The following is a 21,537-nucleotide window of genomic DNA, read 5'->3' on the forward strand; positions in this document are numbered from 1 at the left end:
AGTTACACCTTTGAGAACTGAAGAATGAAACTCAGAATGGTGCCAAATGTAACTGTTTATATATATATTTTTCTTCTAGTGTCTTCTATATTTGGATTTATTTGTCTAATCAGTATTTCCTGTTGAGATTTGAGGCTCGGCTGTTTATCACTTCTTTCTTCCTGTGTCACTTTCGGCATTCATATTGCTGTTCTTTCCCAGTTTAAGGGTCTATTCATCTCGAGACACAGACAATTCCAGCTCATTGGTCTATTCTAATTGAGTGCCACCATTTCCTGTCTTATCACTGGTGGCTTTGTTCCCTTGGCTTGTTCCGCTTAGGCCCGGTGCAGCACTTGATTGGCATTTGACCTTCCTGCCCGTATCGCTCACCGATCTCTTGCTCACTACATTATCTTTGCCTGTGCTGGTGGGCGCGGGATTGCTATCTTTATCTGTTGCTCGATTATCTGGTACAACCTGCCCGTCCTCGTGACCCACAAAACTCTCCATATTTTCATTATCTAACCCCTCTCCACTCGCCCTCCCACTCTCTAGCTCTTTATTGCATTGCTCTGCTTTCACATCTGGATTCTTCTCTGTTTCTGCGTCATTCACTCCCTCCTTCTCAGCAGAGGCAGGTTTCTCTGAGCTTTCCTTGTCTTCTATTTTACTGACTTCTCTCTTCTTATCTGCTTCAGTGGCTCTCTGTGAAAATTTCTTCTTTCTTGCTGCACCCTTTCCCTTGCTTCCACCAGGCCCCCACTTCTCCTGTGTCGTATCCCAGTAAGTCTTATTTTGGCGGGCGTGCATGGTGCGCATGTCCTCACACAGCTTTTTAAGTTCCTGGCGGACAAGGGGTTTGAATTTTGGGTCCAATTTCTCCACCATATCAAAGTCCCTCCGAGCTTCATCCTCATTGCACAAAGCAGCGTGTGCTCGTGCCCGCTGGTACACCGCCTTAAAGTTACCTACGGAGTATGTGAAAAGACAGGGGTGGAGAGGTAGAAATGACAGAAATATTGACATGTAAAGACCTAATGACACAACAGGAAAAGAAACAGGAGGTCATCAAGAAAAAAAACTAAGAAGCAGTAAAACTAAAAGTTAAAGGTAAAATAAACGACTAGAAGGAGAATGAAATAACTGCACTGAACGCCCGTAGTGAGACAGGAGTCAGACAAAGTAGAAGGCGAAAGTTGGAGAGAAGTAAATGAAGGGAAAAGGAAAGCATAAGAACAACCATTTCACATCAGCCTCAACTATAAATAATTCAGTCATAGCAGAAACGAGAAGAAAACAATGAATTCATTTTTGACTGTGATGTCCATGGGTGGGTGCCAGGGGAGGGAAAGAGAGACTCAGCGATGCGGTTGCAAATGTTTGGTTCCTTCTTTTCCTGGTAAACAGAGAGATCAAGGATTGTTGCGGTGTGAAGGAAGGCATTTGCTGGGGGCCACGCATTTGTACTAACAACAGATGTTGATATGTTTAAGCTAAAAAATGAAGGTGTGTGAGGAAAAAGAAATGAAAACAGAGCTTGTTTATATATACTCGTACCTATTTATATATCAAAACGTGTCTTTTTGTTCCCTCCCTTGCTTCAAACTCCATCTTCACACTAACATATATTACCTTTGTGCTTCCTCAGCAGCTTGCTGTTGAGCTCCACCACTTGCTGGTATTGTTTGAGCTCCAGCATGCACTGGCTGAGGTTAAGAATCAGCGGAAGGCGCACTTTCTCCAGCGACTCGAAGTCCTCAGCCTGTTGATCTACCTGCCGAGCACACAGAGAGGACAAGATGGGTGGGAAGTGGGAGGATAATAGCGGAGGAGGAGGAGGTGGTGGTGGTGGTGATGGATGGCAGAGAGATGTTAAAAAGATGAAACAAAAGTGAAAGTGTGACAACAAAATGAGAGAAAATGTAAGGGTTTGGGAGGAATGATGAAGAAGAAGATGAGATTCTGAACGTGATGGAGAGATGAGGTAAAGGGCAGAGGATTGTAAGAATAGGAGGAGGAGAAAATGAAAACGGAGGAGGGTGGGTTGACGAGAGAAGGCAGTTTGTTGTGCGCGAAAGGCGTGAGGGAGTTAGACGGCGAGGTGTGGCAGGAGTGAGGGAGTTTTAGGAAGGGAAAAGAAGCAGAGGCGAGCGCTGTCACAGTGATATCTCTGTGGATAGCTGTTATTTTTAGCGTTCTTTTCTCTGCTCTTCACTTCGCCAGCATACCTACAATGCCACAGCTGCTCTTCAGTGAAAAAGCAACAGTGACAGATTATAGTTTGCGAGGCACAATCCTTTTGTAAGACTACTGTCTGGCACATTCAGTCCATTCATCAAGCTGAATGACTTGGACTGGAGGCTGTTAATATGATCATCAATCTTGTCCATCTGGACAATCCTTGTCATCAAAAGGCTTCATTTGACCAAAAAACACTATATTATTACTACTTTTGTGCATGCTTTTACACAACGTCACCGTATAATTAGTTAAACTCACCATCTTCTGAAGGACATCCACATATTCTGTGGCCTCCTTGAGCTTTACAGAAGCATCTTCAAAGCGTTTTTCTTTTATAAGGAAGTTTCCTTCGTTCTGCAGCAACATGACCAGTCGTAACATCTGCTGCCAGTCCTTCCCCTCTGTTTTATTGGAGGCGTTTTGACTGATCTCAGAAGAGATTGCTTCCTCTTCGTTACCTGTTCCCTCAGGTAAGAGTTCCTCTTTATGGCCTTCAGCACATTTGGATGGAGAGTCTTCTCTACCTTTACCTTCTGTGGTCACACTCTCACTGTCATCTTGTTCTCCATTGTCTTCCACCTCTTCATTTTCATTCTCCTTTTTCTCTAGCATGTTCCAGTATTTCTCCCTCTCCTCCCAGTACTTCTCCTTCATGCGCTCTGACATGGCTTTCAGCTCTCGGTTGACAAGAGAGGCCAGAGTGATGTCCAGCTGGGCCACCATGTTGTAGTCTCTTCGGGCTTCCTTTTCATTCCACACAGCAGCGTGGGCCTTGGCTCTCTTGTAGTAGCCCTTCACACAGTCTGAGAAACAACAAAAAACACACCAGAATAATAAGAAAGAGAGAAATAAGAGTTATTAATGTCTAACCTAGAGATATTCAATAACAAACCTGCTCTGTCTGCTGAGGCTGAGGTGGCGATTTGTCTGCGTTTAGGAGAGTGTAGGTGTACTGTCAGTATCTGTATTTCTCAACAGCACTGAGTTTCCAAAACAAACTCATACATGCAGCATCTTTGTTCCTCACTTAAACCTCATGTCACACAGTGAAAGTTTTTTCTTTTAAGTCATTTTGTGATATACGCTTATTCTCATGTCTGTTTGTTAAATATGCAGCTCCAGCCAGCTTAGCTTAGCTTCACACAAGGAGTAGAAACATGGGGAAACAGTTAGCTTGACTCTGCCCAACGATAAAATAGTTAACCACTACAGCTCACTAATTAACACATTATATATCTCGTTATTATATCTGTAAGAAACGACAATGACAATTTGGTGTTTTGGGGGGGCAGCAAATAGTCCTGCACATAACTCCTGGTAAAACAGTGAATTTTTTTTTGTACAAACTAGATTTAACATTTTAGTGCATGGACCATGGAAGCAGGGGGGCAGGAGGGGCTTTTGGAGTCTGATATAATATTTTTATGAATCTAACACTGAATTGCATGTGTTTTTTCTCAAAACTTACATATAACAAGTCAAAGGATATTGGTCACAGTCATCCACTCCCACTGACTGCTGCGAGGCAATATGAAATTAACCTGTGGCCTGCATTGTTTATCAAGACATCACGGCTCTGCTGCTCTGCATTATATATCAGAAAAACACAGATATGATACGGATATGTCTGCGGTTAATATCGGCTGATAATATCGGTCAGGCTCTAGTTGATTTAGACTTGCAGCAGGATGTGTTTTGGTTGTGGACTGGATGTCTTGGCATGTTGAGTGTGAATTTTAGTGTTGGATCAGGATTGATCTGAGTGTGTGTATTATAACATGTGCCCATCATGCATGTAGATGTGGTGTTGGACTAAAAAAGTGCTCTGCAATGTTACTCATACATCTGTAATTATAGGCCTATGTATGTTTCAATGCATATGCCCCCCGTCCCCTCTGCGTGCCCCCCTTGTTCAGACGCGTTCCCTTGTCCATTCATTTGTGAACTTCTGAGGTCCTCTTAGGTACCTTTGAAAACAACCAGGCTAGCTGTTTCCCCCTGTTTCTGGTCTTTATGCCAAGCTAAGCTAACTCGCTGCTAGCTGTAGCCTTATATTTAACAGACAGACATGAGAGTGGTATCATTGTTCTCATGTAACTCTCTGCCAGAAGTGAATAAGAGTATTTCCCAAAATGTCTAACTAAATCTGAAAAAAAAAAATCATGTCCATGCACAGACACACTGTATGCCTCTGTTTCAGCAGAACAAGCTCATGTGCTTGGTTAGAAACTCACTGATGGCTCAGTTTTTCTGTTCCTCTGCATTTCCCTCTGCGCTAAATCCTTCTTCAGCCAACATTTAAACAGATTTCTTTGTCGCCTCTGGCAAAAGCAGAGACGCTGCAGTGAGCCACCATTGGGTGCTTTTCTAAAGAGCAACTGGGTTGAAGGGATGAAACAGCAGTAGAGTGACTGACTTGAACTGATACAGACAACGTGACATTGATGAAAGGAGCAACAATACCAAGGAGAATGCAAGTAAAGTGGAGAATAAAAGAAGACAAAAGTGCGAACAGAGGGGACATGAAACTGAAGCTAGAAAAGGATTGGGAAAAGGGAAAATAAAGACAACGAAAAGTACGGAGGCCAAGAACTACCGTATTTGAAATAAAAAAAAAGTGGTCCAAGGGAGACAGGGTCATGGGCGGATAAGGCTCACTGATGTACTTGTGGTCCGATCCAACAGACGAGCTACTGGAGCTCAAACTGCTGAAAAAATGCATGCTGGTTCTGATAGAAAGGTGTCAGAACACACAGTGCATCGCAGTTTGTTGGTATGGGGTGTATCAGAGATGAAGAGTGCCATGCCAGTATGCATAGATGGTGTGGAGGAGGAATGACATGCAACGTGCTAATTTCATACTGACCAAGCCAGCAGCCAGGAAAAAATATATAAAAAAAATCTGCACATTAAAGGGATCTTTGAGCTCATTTAAATAATCTCAAACCTTTCCTGATATATTTTGTCAGCATTGCATCACATACCCAGAAAAATGAATAGCTTAATTCATTCTCAGATGTACATTCTGGTAAAAAACTATTTTCACTAATGAATGCTCCCCAACATCCATGACAGTGCTCTTGAAGGCTGAAATCAGGTGTGATCAAAAAACCAAACCAAGTCATTTTCTCACTGCAAATGATTTCATTAACTCGAGAAATCAGCCTTTTGTTTTCTCCCAATAAAGAGAGAAATCAACTTGTAATCAAGATAATGGCTTAAAAAAAATGTAAAAAGCAAGAATGGTCGTTCTCAGCTTCCGTAGAAAAAAGAGAACATAAGGGAAGGTGGAGAGACGCTTGTGTCGGGTGAGTCATTCTTATAAGACTTGTGAAGAGGCTGCAGCTTTGTGGCGACAGCTCAAAATGGGCCAGCGGAGCTCAGAAACTCCTGCCCATTTCCACGAGACTGTATCACTCTCAAGCTCACTTGCGACAAAGTTTACACCCCAAAGTTTACACAAGCTCAGGCACACAAATTCACAACTGTACACACTCTCCTCCTGCCACATACAAAGACAAATAACCAGGCTGAGGGACAGAGAGTAAAGTGAAGACTGCTTCGGTGGCATAATTCATAAGGCTCTGAAGTGGAGACTGTGCCAGCATGTGAGCTTCTCTTGGATTATATGAGAGGCTGTGGGTATGACAGTACAATTCCCTGGGCTGCTCCGACTGTAAAACCCTCAGGCCCTCCTACACACTCTCTGAATCCACCGCTGAAACATGCAGTAGCCACGGATATAAAGCCGGCACGGGCATCAGACCCTGACCTGTCAGCCTTTTACAACATTTTGAAATTATTGTTTGTCACGCTGTTCATATCCGGGGGTGGAAGTAACTTTGTACAAGCCCTCATTTTACTCATCACTGGGCAGCTGTTCATGTACTTGATTACAATAGTTGGACATTTTGGGAAACACTTATTTGCTTTCTTGCTGAGAGTCAGATTAGAAAAGGGTTACCACTCTCATGTCTGTCCGTTATGTATTATGCTAAAGCCAGGGGACAGTTAGTTTAGTTTAGGATAAGAGCTGTAAACTGGGGGAAACAGCTAGCCTGGCTCTGTCCAAAGGTAAAAATAACTCACAACGTAATAATTAACATTCTATATCTCATTTGTTATAAAAAAAAACAAAAATATGACAAGCCAGGAAGTAGCTAGTGCTTCCCCCTACTTCCAGTCGTTATGCTAAGCTAAGCTAACCATCTCCTGGCTGTAGTTTCATATTTAACACACGTGAGAGCAACAGCAGTCTACAGCCAGCAGGACAAAGTTGAAGACTGAAAGCAACTAGGGGACACCTCTCTGTCCAAACGTAACTAAAATCCACCTACAAGCACCTCCAAAGCTAAAACATGTTATATTTTGTTTGTTCAATCTATACAAAGCCAAAGTTATGGGGTTGGATAGCTGTGTCAACCATTTTTTACTTCTACATCTTCATGCTAAGCTGAGCTAAACTTATGTATCTATAGCCAGATGGTGATTAGCTTAGCTTAGCCAAAATTATGGCTTCGCACAACTCTCAGTAGTTTCAGAGGTGCTTGTAATCTGAATTTTTACATTTTACATTTTACCAAGCTAGCTGTTTCCCACTGTTTCCAGTCTTTATGCTAAGCTAACTGTCACACATGACAGCGGTATCGATCTTTACGTCGAACTCGAATAAGCATATTTCACAAAATGATGCGACTGTGTTCATTTGAAGCTAGGTAACACTGGAATAGAAAGTGTGCTCAGTTAACTCCCCCTGAAAAAATGTAAATTAAAGATGTGTTTCAGTGCCAAACATGAGCATAAACCAACTCAGTCAGAGTCCAACCAGGCATTTACCTTTGTTTTTCTCCAGCAGTTCAGTGGTGTGCTCTATAACTTCATAATACTCCTCCAGCTCCAACATACACTGGCAGTAGTTCAGCTCCAGAGGGATGATCATTCGACCCAAATTAATGTAGTCTATATCACCCGGCATCTCCTATACATACACACACACACACACACACACAGATGAAAGAACAAGAACATGATCAGTGCTGTAATGTTCCTTGACATCTCCTACACACATTTTAATAATTGAGTGAATTTAGGTGTAGGTTGAAGTATTTTCACAGATTCAAACACGGCATGGATTTGGGATAATAAAACATCATCTCTGCCTATCAGAGCTTTACTAGCCGTGAGCACACAGGCCAACTCTTTGTAACATCCTTCAACATCAAACTTGTGTCTAAAGCTGCCAAAAATCCCTCTCAGGCACAAAAGAATTTACACTCTCTCGTCAGAACATCTCATACACAAATTGTTCTTCTTCCAGTATCTCCCCCCCCCCTGGCAAGTCCTCCACAGCTCTCCCTCCTCTTTCCTTTGCCAGCCTTCCCACTGTACTGCCTGTAATCAGGGACACGGTGGAGCTGAGCACAACAAACAGGAATCTCCCACTGGAAAAGAGCACGGGTTGCATCATGTCCCATAAACCTAAAATTTGAGAAAACCTCAACATTCACAGGCCTGCACTTCACTCATATTGCTCCCTCCATCCTATCTTTCTCCTCTAATCGTTCACTCACTCTGGACTGGACTGTTTTCAGCAGCAGGACGGCCTCTTTGTACTTGCTGGCAGCCTCTCTGAATTGCCTCTGCTTGACCAGCGCATTGCCCTGCATGTGGAGAATCGGCACCGTCTGCAGCTTCTCATCCTTTTCCATCATCCACGACTCTCTGTGGTAGGACATGGGGTCTCCCACCTGGAAGCAGCAGGGGCAGGAGGAGAGCGTAACAGAACAAAAACGTCAAAAGGAGACAAACTCCAGCAATTGAAGCAGGTTAATGTAGTACTCCAGTGCTGTACTTAAATACAATTTTGAGGTACTTTGCTATTTCCAATTTATGGTGCTTATACTTCAGCTTCACTACATTTCAGAGAGAAATACAGTTTTTACTTCACTTGTTTGATAGCTATAGTTACTAAGATTTTGATGTATTACTAGAAATGAACCACACAGGTTGTGGCTAGTTAGATCGGCTCAGGTTGGAATTGTGCAAAGCTCTGCTGGGATTCACGTGAAGTCACCGATAACAGTCATTCTTTGTTTTAACTTGTCTTGCAACAAAACTAACAGGAGAGTGCTCTTATTTTCTGTGCACACAATATTATCTAGCATATAATGTTTCAGTTATATTCAATCATTCAAGACCAGGATAATTTAACACTCTAAAAGGGAGCATTATACTGCCTTACAAAGGCCAACAGCAGCGCAGAAACAGTGAGAAAAAAAAGCTTTGGAGTTTTAGGGCTACTAATTGTGTGTAACCGTTGCACAGCTGGAGTGCTTCCCTGTGGTTCGGTTACACCAAAATGTACTTCTTTTTTTATTAGGCTGAAACATTTCTATGGAATAATATTTTTCATTGTTAAATGAGATGTAAAATAAATTTTTCTGGTTTTTACTCAAATCTGACCAAATATGCTGTTATTGGATCTTGGGTTTGAAGGCCAGTACTTTGGATACTTCCACATTATTCTGGTAATACTAAACATAAATTCAGAGTTTTTTAAAATTTTATTTGTATTGCTTCTTTTACCTAAGTAAAGGATCTGAGTATTAGTTGTCAGCTTGTAAAACAGGGAAGATGATAATTTACTGCTACCGCTGCTGGACCCCCTGGTGAGTTTCAAACTGGTTCTGGATACTATATTATTTCAAATGTGCATATCTTAGGCAGAGTGGGACTTCTTTTGTCATTTCTGTCAGTGGGTTTTAGAAAATTGTGTGTAGGAATGTCTCACGTCTAGAAGAGGTTTGGATGAATAGGTAAATGTGTCTTTTTTACTGTGAGTCTATGTTTATAGAGGCTTCAATTCGAGGAAAGCTGTTTATTGAAGAAAAGACAGCTGATTATATTCCACGCTGTCTTCTTCTTTTGCTATTCACTGTGACATGCAGTATATTGCCACTGGCGCTTACCTGCAACAGCTCCATGATGAATATAAGTGGTTGAGGAGTTCTCATTAGCTCATCCAGCTCTGGGAAACCAGTGGAGTGATAGTTGAACATGTTCCCCATACCACACATGTGTCTCTGGCCCTCTAGGGGGTCTTTCCCTTGAGCGATCAGCCTCATTCCTTTGGACACGATGGGGTACAAGCCTGTGTGCTGCAAAATGAACTCATCAACAGAACATAAACAACAGGTCTGCAACAAGACATAGAAGCACTTAATCGCGCTAACCCCCCGGTGCTGCCAGCTTGTGCTAATCAGTCCTACCAGGAAAACACAAGAAATGGCCACAATTTTACTTGCAAATTACATTTTTCTCCAGAAGAAAAACACTGCAATTTGCACAAAAGAGATTTTTCTGTTTGTGTTTATAATACAGGGCATATAGGAGGCTTCAGATGGTTGATTCATGTGCATCGTAATGAGGAGCAAAAGCTTCCCTTCCATGCTCATGAACACCTATTAGGACCTCGTTTGGGGGCCTCATATCTTGCCTTGTGAGTCTGCAGTTCAACTCACAATGGAATCACACCAGAACTCAGCCACCTCTCCAGTCCTCATGGACATCAGCAGGGTCTCCCAGACTTCCATCTTGAACATCTTTCCGACAAAGATCTCAGCTGGCCTGCCGGCAAGTCGACTGTCATCGATGACCGTTCGTTCAAAGTTGTCCAAGAGTGTCTGGAAGTGGAATACCAGCTGGGATGGAAGGAGGGAGCCGGGGACAGGGAGAGTTGGACGGTGAAGATTAATGAATGAAACAATTCCTCAACAAAATATACTTAAAAAAATACATTATGGTGTACAGTTTGACCATATATTGTACTTTAAAATAACAAATGGAGTTCTAGTATTGAAGAATCCTCTGTGGGATATTTTTTCAGGAGGTCTATGAATAATCCCCACATATTTTCAAAGACCTTGGATTTCCGCATTATTTAAAATGTTATTTTGTCCTTTGAGAGAAATCTTAAGACCTTCTATTTACGAGCTAAAAAAATATTTTCATGTTTCTTTTCAAAACAGCAGTTCTATAATTAGTGTAACATCTTTTTCATCTCACTATTTAAATCTACAGTGAAGAATGACTGCCTTTGTCTTTTTAATTTACATGTATGTACATTCATTCATGTCTTATCTCCCTTTTTGAACATGTTTATATGTATAAAATACACATAACATAATGAATGCAATAGACAAAATAGTAACATAATAATATTTGTCAACTTTGACAATGTGCTGCTGTTGACAATTGTATCAAGATTGATATATCTATTTAAACAAGGTGAATTTCACTGAATGCTGTCACATATTTGAATCATTTCTTATGTGACACAAAACATTCTTGTTTTCATTATGTGTTCCATCTGTTTGTGTGCATGTGAAAGCCTAACAAAGCCTTCACCATCACTCTGACTGTAAAATTACACTGGCTGCATGTAACCTTCTATTTATAGCTTGACAGATTGTGTATAATGGTCTGGTAACTGTGTGAGCAACCGGGAATCACCTCACCGGGGAGGGAACACACACTCACTGTAATACAGACACACAGGTAAATGGAAATTCATGCTGGCATTGTCATGGAAAATGTTTGTCACAGTGTCCAGGCTCGAAGCCATATGGCTGGATTTGACTTGGAAGTCGGCGACCAGCGGATCAGTGGATGAACAGGAACACAGATACGGTGCCAAAAAACATGTTGCAATTTGGTTGACCAAATGTTTGCTCTGTGTGTAAGTGCCAGATACAGAATAAATTTCCTCACTTCATGAATAATTCAACAGAATCTAATTGAAGTGGGCAACACATAGCTAAAAATAGAATTTTTTTTATGTGGAACAAATTACATCACAATGGTAATCATGCTAGGAATAATTTTCCAATCATACTGAGTTTGAATCTAGTATTATTTATGTTATCATGTTAAGTGTGACTTGCTACCTTTGTCCCAGGTGGAAAGTGTGGCAGTGGTCCTGTCCCTCCAGCCAGAATCTTCTTCCTGACTCCTGGATGGTTTAGAAGGTATGTCTCCTCCATTGTCACTCTGCCTTGAGCAGTACAAGACAGGAAAATGTGTGTTTTAGAGATTTCTTTTTCCCTTTCTAGGTCTGTGTTCTTCTGGCTTTCTAATTAGCCTAGTGGAGAGAGTCTTGGCTGGTTAGATGCTCTCTGACAGATGGCAGGATTAAGCAGGGTTTGGAGGTGGACACTTTAATCTGAGGAGCTAATCTCTTGCCTACCCCTATGATTGGAGGGGCAATCCGTGCAGGAAGGAGTGGGTGAGGCAGGGAGGGCCACCAGGACCCAGATCACCGTCGACCAAGTTAAGATCATTCTGGAAGGAGAGTAATCTTGTGACGTGCGGTTTAGTGACCGAGCTGTCCGGCCATGCTATGAGGGCTGTACATCTGTCAAATATCAGAAACTGCCATCACAACCTGAAGCCCAAGGTTATGTCATCAAATTGCTTGATTTTTGTTCACTCCAAAACCCACACACCTTGACTTTATAATCACATAAGACAAAGAAAAGCAGCAAGTCCTCACGAGACACTGTAAACAAATTTCAGCTTAAAAAATGACTCAATTAATAAATGATCAAACTAGTTACCAAATGATTTTCTGTCAATCAGCTAATCAGTTAATCACGTCGGCTCTCATTTGAACATGAAGCACTTGGATATGTGAGAAACTCTAAGATTAAAATCCAGATTCTGAGACAAAAATGATCTTGACAGTTAAAATCCAGTAAGCTCAGTGGACAGTACCTAAATACACTGAGCAGTAACAATGATGCAATCCACTGTATGCTTCCAGTGGCACAGTCAGATGATGTTAACCTAGTTTAAACACACTTCAATGACAAACACATTTTTTCAAGTTCTAACCTTTTGTTACCGAGTTAATTCTTGTTTCATGCTAAATATGTGTCAAAAATATTTTTGATGAGTCATCTTTAACTCACTTACATAAATTGGACCCATCAAATGTGATTTAGGGCGACTAGCTAACCTGCCCATCATATAAAACCACACTTGACCATCAGTTAGTGTGGGTAGCTAGCAGAGCAACATAGTAGGAGTGTCTGGATTTTAGCTGGTAAACTTATGAAAACAAAGGTTTTGGTTGACATCTAATTTGTTTAGTTAACCCTTACCGCCTCCTCCTGGTCTAAAAACGCAGGTGCGTGTGGAGGCCAACAGTCCCCTGCTGCATCGTATCTGCCTGTTCCACATGGAAGTAAGTTACATTACAGAAGATAACTAACTTCAGTTTCACAGTCTTTGAAACTTTGAGGAAGGTTTATCCACCTGTAGAAAAATGATGTTAATTACCAATATCAAACTGCAGACTTTGACACTTGTGTGTTACTGTAATTTATTATTCATGTTGAACTACAAAGAGGATGAGCTGAGGGTGAGAGTACATTTAGCTTTAAGTTGAAGAGCAATACAGACACAATATTCTGTGAAGCCACACATACACTTTAATCATACAGTAACTAACAACAAATTTATACAACTTAATAAAAAACACTGACTTTTAATAAAGAAATATTTGTACGTGTAATGTTTAAAAAGGCAAACTGAAAAGAATGACACAGCAAATCAGCTAATAAAGACTCCCTCCCCCCTGGATGAAGGTTCTTCTCCTCCTCCTCCTCCTCCGCCTCTTCTCAGTGTTTATGTGTGGCTGAAGATGACATGAGGCTGCCCCCTGGTGGTCACTTCTCTATCAGTGAGTCCAGCTGCTCCTGCAGGGAGGCCAGCTGTTGGAGCAGAAAATAGAAGGCGTGATTGATGCCCGACAGCCCCGGGGTGTAATTGGAGGGTAAGTGGATGATGATTAACATGTCTTTTCACATTAATTTGCTGCCTGCATTTGTCAATACAAACAACGACCCAAGACAGTGGGTGGCCTCTATGCCATAGCTACAAAAAGGACTGCTGGTAGCTGTTGACAAATTAAATTTCACATGATTGAATTTGAACTTTGCTATCAGTCATGAAAACTACTGGGTTGGAAAGGGGACACTGTGCACATCTGGTAACATGGTATTTGACATTCATACAAGATAAATTCATGCAAAGTGCTGAAATCTGTAGGAAGCTCGCAGCAAGCACTGATCCTCGGCTTTTACAAAAAGGTTCTTACCTGCTCCATCTCCCGCTCCTCCTGCTGAATAATCTCATCCAACAAAGCTTGGAAGCGGTTCTGTGAGAGGAGAAAGACAAACAAGATTTGTTCGAGTCGACATGCTGAGCCTCATTAAATTGTGATGGCTTTAAATGTGTGTCTGCCTGGGCTGCTCATGTCACTATCTCCTCTCTGACAGAAAGGCCACTTGGAATGCCAGTCAGAGACAGCTGACCTTTTCCCTGCGACTGTGATAATAACGACTGGAGATGGGGCTTTGACGGTCCCAAAACACCGGGCAATGAGAGCTCTAAATGGCAACGTAAAAAGGGCCATGTCTGCTCATGTTTCACTCATTGTAAAGTCTCCACTAAAGAGTACTTGGCAGAACAATGAATTTTCATGCCAGTTTTTCCTGCATAGCAATACTTATACAACAAAGGGTTGATGGGAAAAATGTATTATTTATGGATTTAAATATACAACACATGACATAATGGCCTCCAACACTGTGTGTAATCAGCTGTTTTTTTATGTTTTCACATCACTGTTGAGAGAACTTATGCTGCATGAGGACTTCTGCCTCCGAGCTCATCTGCATGTTCTTGTTTATGTTTCTGTACACGCAGACCTAGTTTCTGTGAAAAAAGTGTGTGTGTGTGTGTATGTGTGTGCGCGCGTGTGTGTGTTCAACTGCTTACTTTGAGGGCCTGGTTTTCCACTTTCATAATGAGCTCCTCCTGCTGTTTCTTTCGGGCGCGGGTTTCTTGAAGCTTGGCCTTGACGCTGTTGATCTGCACCTGATACTCCATAACTGCAGGGAACAGCAGAAGGTTGACGTGTTACAACTGTCATAACACAAATGTCATTTATGCCTTTGCTTTCTTGTGCAGTGAAGAACAGAAAAAGCCAGATGAAGCAGTGATGTAACGTAATTTGAGAGCAACACTACACTCACAAATTCGCGAGGACAAGATATGCACCTCGGCTTGCTGAACCTCAAGGATACCTCCATTTCAGTTTGACAAATTGCTGTTAATGGGAACAACAAATCCATTTAGAAAGGACGTGAGCCAGCAGGCCGAAGCACTAAAAGACACAACTAAATCAGTCTGCTCTGGGCTCCACAGAGGGTTCTCATTAAATCCAGCCAAAGTGATAGTGCCTCGCAACAACCTGTGGCTCCATCACCATCAACTACCTTCCAAACTAATTGTATCCATCCTTTGTTTCCCCCCCAGCTGACTCTCAATCCTCTGATACAGCCCATCTAACATGCAACATCAAGCAGGGAGGAGACCTTGCAGACCCATTTATTGCAGCTCTGCAGCACTGCCAGAAAAACGCACAGCCAGGCTTTGACACGTCTACAAAGGCTGTGCTGAGCTGCTACAGTGGAGCTGACCAATAGTGTTGCTGACTGACAGCTCCGTGTATGTAGATAAGGAGGCATTGAGCTGTCAGACTGGACAGCTGTCGGAGCTGAACACTGAGCCACAACACCTGTCAGGCTGGTCAGCTGAGGAGGAGTGCTGAGAACTGTCAGTGTTGTGAATCTCTGCGGGCGAGGGTGCGGCATGTGTATTTAAGTGAAAGTAGGGCTACTAATTTGTGTGTGTGTGTGTGATGTCTAACCTACAAAACTCCGCTCTGATTAGAAGTCCAGACACCTGGCTAAGGTTGTTTTATACCCTGGCTTTGAATGGTATCTGAAGGGGGTTTGATTTAATTTAATGTCCTACTGTCTCTGGTCTACAGGTGGGTTCTGAAATCAGCATGGCAAGTTATTGGCCATGACCGCTACGACTGAAAAAAGAAATGTTGGTATGCCGGGTAAGTCGGCTGACAGAATCAGCATTCACACTGAGGTGCAAATGCAAATTGCAAGCACAGCACGAGGGATTGCATAATTCTAATGCTGCACTTACTTCTTCCACCTTGGTATACATACACATGCACTTAGAATAGCTTTACACGCACACATGCTCAATTCAAGACCAGATGTACATTAATATGCATCTCCCACCATATGGACACACAACTATAGGTCAAATATTATTGATGAGTTTCTACGTGCATTTCATTTATAATATTCCTGTACTTTCATTTTTGAACTAGAAACTATTTGGTAAGTGATGCAAACTGTATCTTTGACAACAACAAATACTACACCATGGCTGCAACTAACAATTATTTTAACTATTTCAATCAATTCATTTATTGTTTAGTCTATAAAATGACAAAGATATTGAAAAATGCTGATATTCCCGCAGCCAACGTGCCTTTGTCCAACCAACAGGCAACAACCTAAAGAGATTCAATGAAAATTATATAAAAGAGAGACAAGCTTATTTTTCACATTTCTGAAGTTTAAACCAACAAATGTTGGAACTGTTCCTGGATTGGCTCTACATGTCAGAAACACAAAATCCATAATTCTTAAGACTTTTTTTTATACTTCAATAAGCTTTTTTATACAATCACCAATATTTGTAAAAACCTCTAAATGAAATCAGATTTTAAACAGTTTTCCAGATCAGTGTAGAAACCCTGATACCCTCTCACCTATCTGGTTGTTTCTATCGCTCTCGTGCTGTGCAGAATCAGACTCGTTGAGTTTGTCTTGGAGCTGTCGGACCAGATCATCCTCCGTGTCCATGATATTCAGGTCCTCATCCTCGTGCCGGTCCCCTTCGTCCTCCTCATCCTCACTGGAGCTGCTGATGTCGTTGAAGATCTCCCGCAGTTCGTCACGCTGGGCTGGCCATGCGAAACGCACATTAGTGTCATTAACGTGGAAACAAGCGAGAATTTTAGAATCTATGCTCGGGTTGGATCTAGGTCACAGAGAAAACAGTCTGGTAAAAAAAACAGAAGATGTTAGGGAGATGGTCTCGTATGACCTAAACAATGTATGAGTAATGTGGACTCCAAACACTCAGCCTACTCATGATGTTATGAACAGCTCATCTTATTTGCTAAGAAAAACTTACACCGCACTATCACATTTTAGAAACACTAGTCATCCCACTTACACACACCACTCCCCATCAGTACCTGTCAGTGCCAGCACACATGCCTGGACTGCGTATCTAGGTGTTAGGAAGGTTCTCTGGTGAGTCTAGCAGCAAAAATAATCTTAAGGCCAAAGAGTAACTAATGCTTGGGTGCACTCTATTTCCATTTCAAACCACTGGGGCAGAGGCTATCAGGAGTGACAAGAGTGGTGAGCATGTTCAAAATGAAGAGGGGAAACCTCTGCTGGTGAGAGGAGGAGGAGTATCAGAGAGATCATTGTACAACAGTCAGGTCAATGTCAAGAGCTATCTTCAAAGCAGCTGCGCACAAAGAGCTCGACCAATAAACCAGCCCATTTTAACTTATTGAAGTTTTATTAGTATCAACATATATGTCATCCAAAAAGTAATTGGTAAGAAATTCCATTACAGAAATGTCAAAAATACTTTTGAGATATTTTAGAAACAGTAGGTCCGGTCAAATTGTCAAAAAAAGGCCCTATGTCCTTTCCTAAACACTTTGCATTACCCTCGAGGGAAAGCGTCATGAGATCAAGGAGAGATGTAAAGGAGAATTCATAAGGACGTAGGAAAAGCAACAACCATGGTACTGAAAAAAATCCGACTGCACTTTGCTACACTACGTAATCATGTGATAGCGGATGTTGATGACGTGTGGACTACAAAAAAAGCGCATTTTAGATATTTCGCACCTGCACTCTTTAGATTTAGAGAATTCAAACAGCTCTTGCTGCCACTTAAATACTTCCGGGTCCTTTCACTCAGTTAGGAACCTTCCTAAGCAAAAAAGACTATTCGACCGGACCCAGTGTCTCCACAGAGTGGAGGAACCAGCATGCTAACAAAACCCACCACATCTTACTCCCCTTGATTTACTAATGGAAAAGGTTTCGCTTACCAGAGGAGCCATGACCCATCTTGTGTCCTGAGGTGCCGGGTGAGGAGTCCAGGTTGGCCAGAGAACCGTGTTGATCTGCTTCCTTGGACTCATCCTCTGCTATGATTTCCCACCCTGAACGTCATAGGTTAAGGTGAACATACTCTCTGTAGTCCTACACTAAAGAACTGATGGTCCGATGGTCAGAACTCTCACTTTCTACAAACTCCTCTTTGAAGTAGACTAAAAACCAGATGATAGGGAATTCCCTTAACTTAAACATTCATTAGTGTGTCATGTGTATGTCTGCTGCTGCAGGCAAACGCTAAAACTATAATTAGAATCTAGCTTCACTGTGACCAACTATGCAATGATAATGAACAATCCATCTCAATTAACACACAGCAAGCAGCCACTCAAAGCAGCCCTGCTGTGCTCCTATTCTGTCAGGCAGGTTTAGAGTTTCATTAGAGCCCTAATAGCCTCCTTGCAAAGTGCATCTCTCACACAAAGACATTAGACAGAGTCAAATCGGGTGAGCCAGGCAGGAGTGAAGACACCTACCTGGGCCTTAGATCAACGTATTTTGGATGTTAGATGGGAGCGGGTTTACGTTTGTCCCAAAAAGACAAGATTATTAACTATCTGGTACTTCTTAAAAGCAGAAGTCATGGCTAGGGGTTAGCTGTCCATATGATTATACGTTGCATGCTGTTGCTTAATGTTAATGATAAACATCATTGATGTTGTGCTTTGTTACACAACTGGTTATTTAGCATTTTAGGCTTCGCAAAATGGCCGTACAGAATAGCCGTAGGTGTCTAAAAGGATACGGACGCTGACAGCCTCAGCGTCTGTGCTCAGCAATCTCTTCACCTCCTTTTCCACATCAGGAGATTCAATGTACTGCGAGAGAGAGAGAGAGAGAGAGAGAGCGAGAGAGAGCGAGAGCGAGAGCGAGAGAGAGAGAGATTGGTTACATGTAGTGTTAGCAGCAGCTCTCTCCCTCTGTCTTACACACACAAAGGTAGCAGCTGGCTGCATGCCAGGAAGCACATTAGCGATTAAAAACAGAAGGGGCCAAATCAATATGGCTCGGCTCTGCATCTTCAGGAAGATTTATTCTGAAGACAAAGTAGAAGTGTAGTGCTTGAGCACACTCGCTTTCACTTTGATCAAAGCAATAGTGAAATTGCTTTTTTGCATGCCTTTGGGGCAAACTAAGATAGAAAGGCTTTATTTATATGTAAATCTTAGTTTTTACTTTCACCACAGTTCCTATTTTATGAAATGTAAATGTCTTGTTGGAAGAGAGCCTGGGAAAGCGATGGATCATCAGACAGGATGCTAAAGAGACGGATGGGAAAGGGGAGGGGAGTGCTGGGGGGGAAATGAAAATGTCAAAACCTTCTTTTTCGCAGTCTTCCGAAATCTCCTCTTGCGTGTGTTCTTCAGAGGGCAGGTGACTGGAGACCAAAACAACAGGATCAGTGAAGTCAAAATGGCTCAATCAGCTGTGAAAGGCAAACTATGCTTCCTGAATTGCTGAAGTTTTCTGCACTACCTGTGTGTAGCTATAAGGCTACTTACTGCCGTGGTTCCAAACGAATTTCTTGTCCTTGTCTTTGTCCTTCTTCTTGCTCTTGGGGTCGGTGCCAGTTGGCTCCTCTAAAGGAGGGTAAAGGTCTCCATCTAGTGTACATACCAGCATCTAACCCAAGGATGCAAAATTAGTGGTAAATTATTACTCCGCATTGTGCTGATTAATGCTGCTAACCCTATAACCCTAAACAGGAAAAGTGGGGACGATACCTTAGTTTTAAATGTTAATGTTAAAATATTTGAGAATCACAATCCTCATCCTAAATGCAAACAAGAAATGTATCCAATGAAGATGACATCCTAAATTTAATGCCACTGTGGTTTACCTGGCAGACATCAGCAGTCTTGTAAAATGTCTTCTTGTCCACCGTTTTTAGAGACTCAATCATACAGGGCAGGTCCACCAGTTTGCAGGCCAGAGGGACGCGGTCTACCCTCACTATGCCATGACGACCATCGGCTAAGAACGAGAAGGGCAACATGATTGATTAATATGAGATGTTGTGTGTGAGACAGAGGAAATCATTGTCATTAAAACACAGCAGTCACTGTTGAGTTGAAAAACAGAGAGTACAAGTGCAGGTGAGGATTTGTTGTCAAATTGACTGCTGTTACTAGTATTAGTATTATGTATTCCAACAAAACTGAAAATAAAACTCATAAAATGTCAATTCCAACTGAGAAAAAATTGCAGTTGAAACAATGTTAAGTTGAAATAGATCAGTTGTGCTAGTATAAAGATATAAGAGTGAATCCCTAATTACAAACTAGACTGAACACTGTAGAAATATGGAAATATACATTTCGCAAATTACAAAATTCTGAATAAGCTCTAGTTAAATGAATAACCTGACAGCTTTCATATGAGACTGATTGATAAGACAAATGAAATCAGTGTTTGAACAGTGACGTCAGATCAGACATATAATACCAGTACTAAGACTACTGATAAACCAGCTTACGGTGCAACTCAATGGTGAGTCTGTCTTTCATGTTCATACTGCTGGACTGGGCAATCCTCCTTACTGTTGAGGCGTACTCCTGTAAAAGAGAGATGATGAATCCACATCATTTCCAGCCAACAGTAAAACTTAATTTCATAGAAATAACCAGTTTCATTATGTGCCACAGTCTCACCGAAGGAAGCCTCAGGACAAACTGGCTCTCCAATTCATAAGGAGCATCCTCCTTATTCTTGGAGCCGACCTTCCCAACTAGAATGAAAAAAACATCACCATGACCAAAGTGGTAAAATAGATTCCTTGCTGCTTGGTATATATTTCTGAAACTACAACAACACACTAGAAACAAACAGAGACTTTGGACTTTTGTAAGAGCAATATATCTGGCTTTTTGCTTATTTTGAACTAACCTAGAGTAATACAGTATGTTACGGCTTGGATGGTCTAGTCTTTTGACCAATTTCATCTCATATGAACTGCACTTTTCTAGCCCTTCAGATTAGGCATCTTAGACCACTGCTAATCATATCAAGAAAAACACTAAAACCAAAGTGAACCATCCACTTGCTGTTAAGAACTGTAACTTCATTAAGGAGTATTTTGGAGTAAATTTATTCATAACATTTTTTTAATGCTTGCCATATTTGTATTTAATGTCTCTCAACTCAGGGGCTTCTCACTTCAACATCTGAAACTGTGGGCGTCCCCTCATACATAGCTTGGAAAAGGTGCCTCAACCTTCCTGGATGCCTAGGAGCTCATAATTGTGTTACTTGATTCTATAGACAACTGAGCCAAGATAACACTACTATGCAGTTTGACGTAAGTTCAGACTACACTAAGTACATAATCAGTGTATCAGTTTCTGACTCTGGGAAAGTGGGAAAACAGTTAAATTCCTAAAAAATAACAATATATCTGAACTATCCAATGTGATCTCCTTTTGTTAACTAGTGTAATAACTAATGTAGTGTTGTTTCACTTCCTTTCCTCAGACTGTTTGGAGTCATCCTGGAGAGGTCAACCTCCCTCTGTCTTAAGTGATTTCAAATAGAAGCTTTTTTCCAGCTTTTTTTTTCTACCTGTATCTAATATTTGTATTCAGCTTTGGTAGTGCACATTTATTGTTCTTGTTATACATCAAGCAACATTACATCTTGTTGGTACACATCACCTCTATTGCACAATGATATTATAAACGAATATCTCATATTTTTAACTTTGAGCATTGACTTGTGATTCCTTGTGGTAAATAATGATGTAGCCAAACTAAAACCTCTTCTCAGCTGTCATCAATATACAGTATTTAAAACAGACAACACTATCATGACTCCTCTCAAACACACTAATTGTATTATTAGTTCAAGACTAGCATCAGCTAACTATAATTAAGTGTGATAAATCTTAGTATGAATGAACGATCTCTGTTTTGCCAATATAAGTTTAACCTCAAGTCAGGTGTGTAAAGTGGGACTAGCCCAGTTAATTTAGCCTGAATTACTTTTAGAATGAGACATAATAAAAATAACTTAATGCCAGAGTAAACATCAGGTAATTACTTTTATTATAAGTTAGTAACGTTATCTAACGCTATCACAGTTCATAACAATAGTAACGCAGCAGGCAGGGTTAGCACAGAACATGTAACTGTAACGTTAATGTTAGAGAAAACCCTGATGAATACACTACACACTT

General features: G+C 41.4%; 2 protein-coding genes across 2 annotated transcripts in view; both read right to left on the minus strand.

Moving 5' to 3' along the window:
* Positions 1–249: 249 nt before the first annotated feature.
* Positions 250–11,264, minus strand: LOC118333960. The gene is made up of 8 exons (XM_035669781.1): positions 11,169–11,264; positions 9,744–9,923; positions 9,192–9,380; positions 7,794–7,970; positions 7,060–7,201; positions 2,482–3,026; positions 1,615–1,756; positions 250–950 (listed from the first exon to the last, which is right to left on the minus strand). The coding sequence occupies exons 1-8, from the start codon at positions 11,262–11,264 to the stop codon at positions 250–252; spliced, it is 2,172 nt and encodes a 723-aa protein (XP_035525674.1).
* A 1,323-nt stretch (positions 11,265–12,587) lies between these two features.
* taf7 (TAF7 RNA polymerase II, TATA box binding protein (TBP)-associated factor) overlaps positions 12,588–21,537 on the minus strand; it is a 9,320-nt gene continuing 370 nt past the window's right edge. Inside the window, exons 2-12 of the mRNA XM_035669506.1 lie at positions 20,018–20,094; positions 19,843–19,921; positions 19,207–19,340; positions 18,869–18,989; positions 18,686–18,744; positions 18,112–18,184; positions 17,300–17,413; positions 15,929–16,123; positions 14,065–14,177; positions 13,382–13,441; positions 12,588–12,995 (exon numbers count right to left, since the gene is read on the minus strand). Coding sequence (XP_035525399.1) covers positions 12,951–12,995; positions 13,382–13,441; positions 14,065–14,177; positions 15,929–16,123; positions 17,300–17,413; positions 18,112–18,184; positions 18,686–18,744; positions 18,869–18,989; positions 19,207–19,340; positions 19,843–19,921; positions 20,018–20,094 — 1,070 coding nt within the window. The 3' untranslated portion in view covers positions 12,588–12,950. The remainder of the gene's footprint in view (positions 12,996–13,381; positions 13,442–14,064; positions 14,178–15,928; positions 16,124–17,299; positions 17,414–18,111; positions 18,185–18,685; positions 18,745–18,868; positions 18,990–19,206; positions 19,341–19,842; positions 19,922–20,017; positions 20,095–21,537) is intronic.

Source organism: Morone saxatilis, unplaced genomic scaffold (assembly GCF_004916995.1).
Source record: "Morone saxatilis isolate NCDOM2014 unplaced genomic scaffold, NCSU_SB_2.0 Contig22, whole genome shotgun sequence".
Classification (NCBI taxonomy): domain Eukaryota; kingdom Metazoa; phylum Chordata; class Actinopteri; family Moronidae; genus Morone; species Morone saxatilis.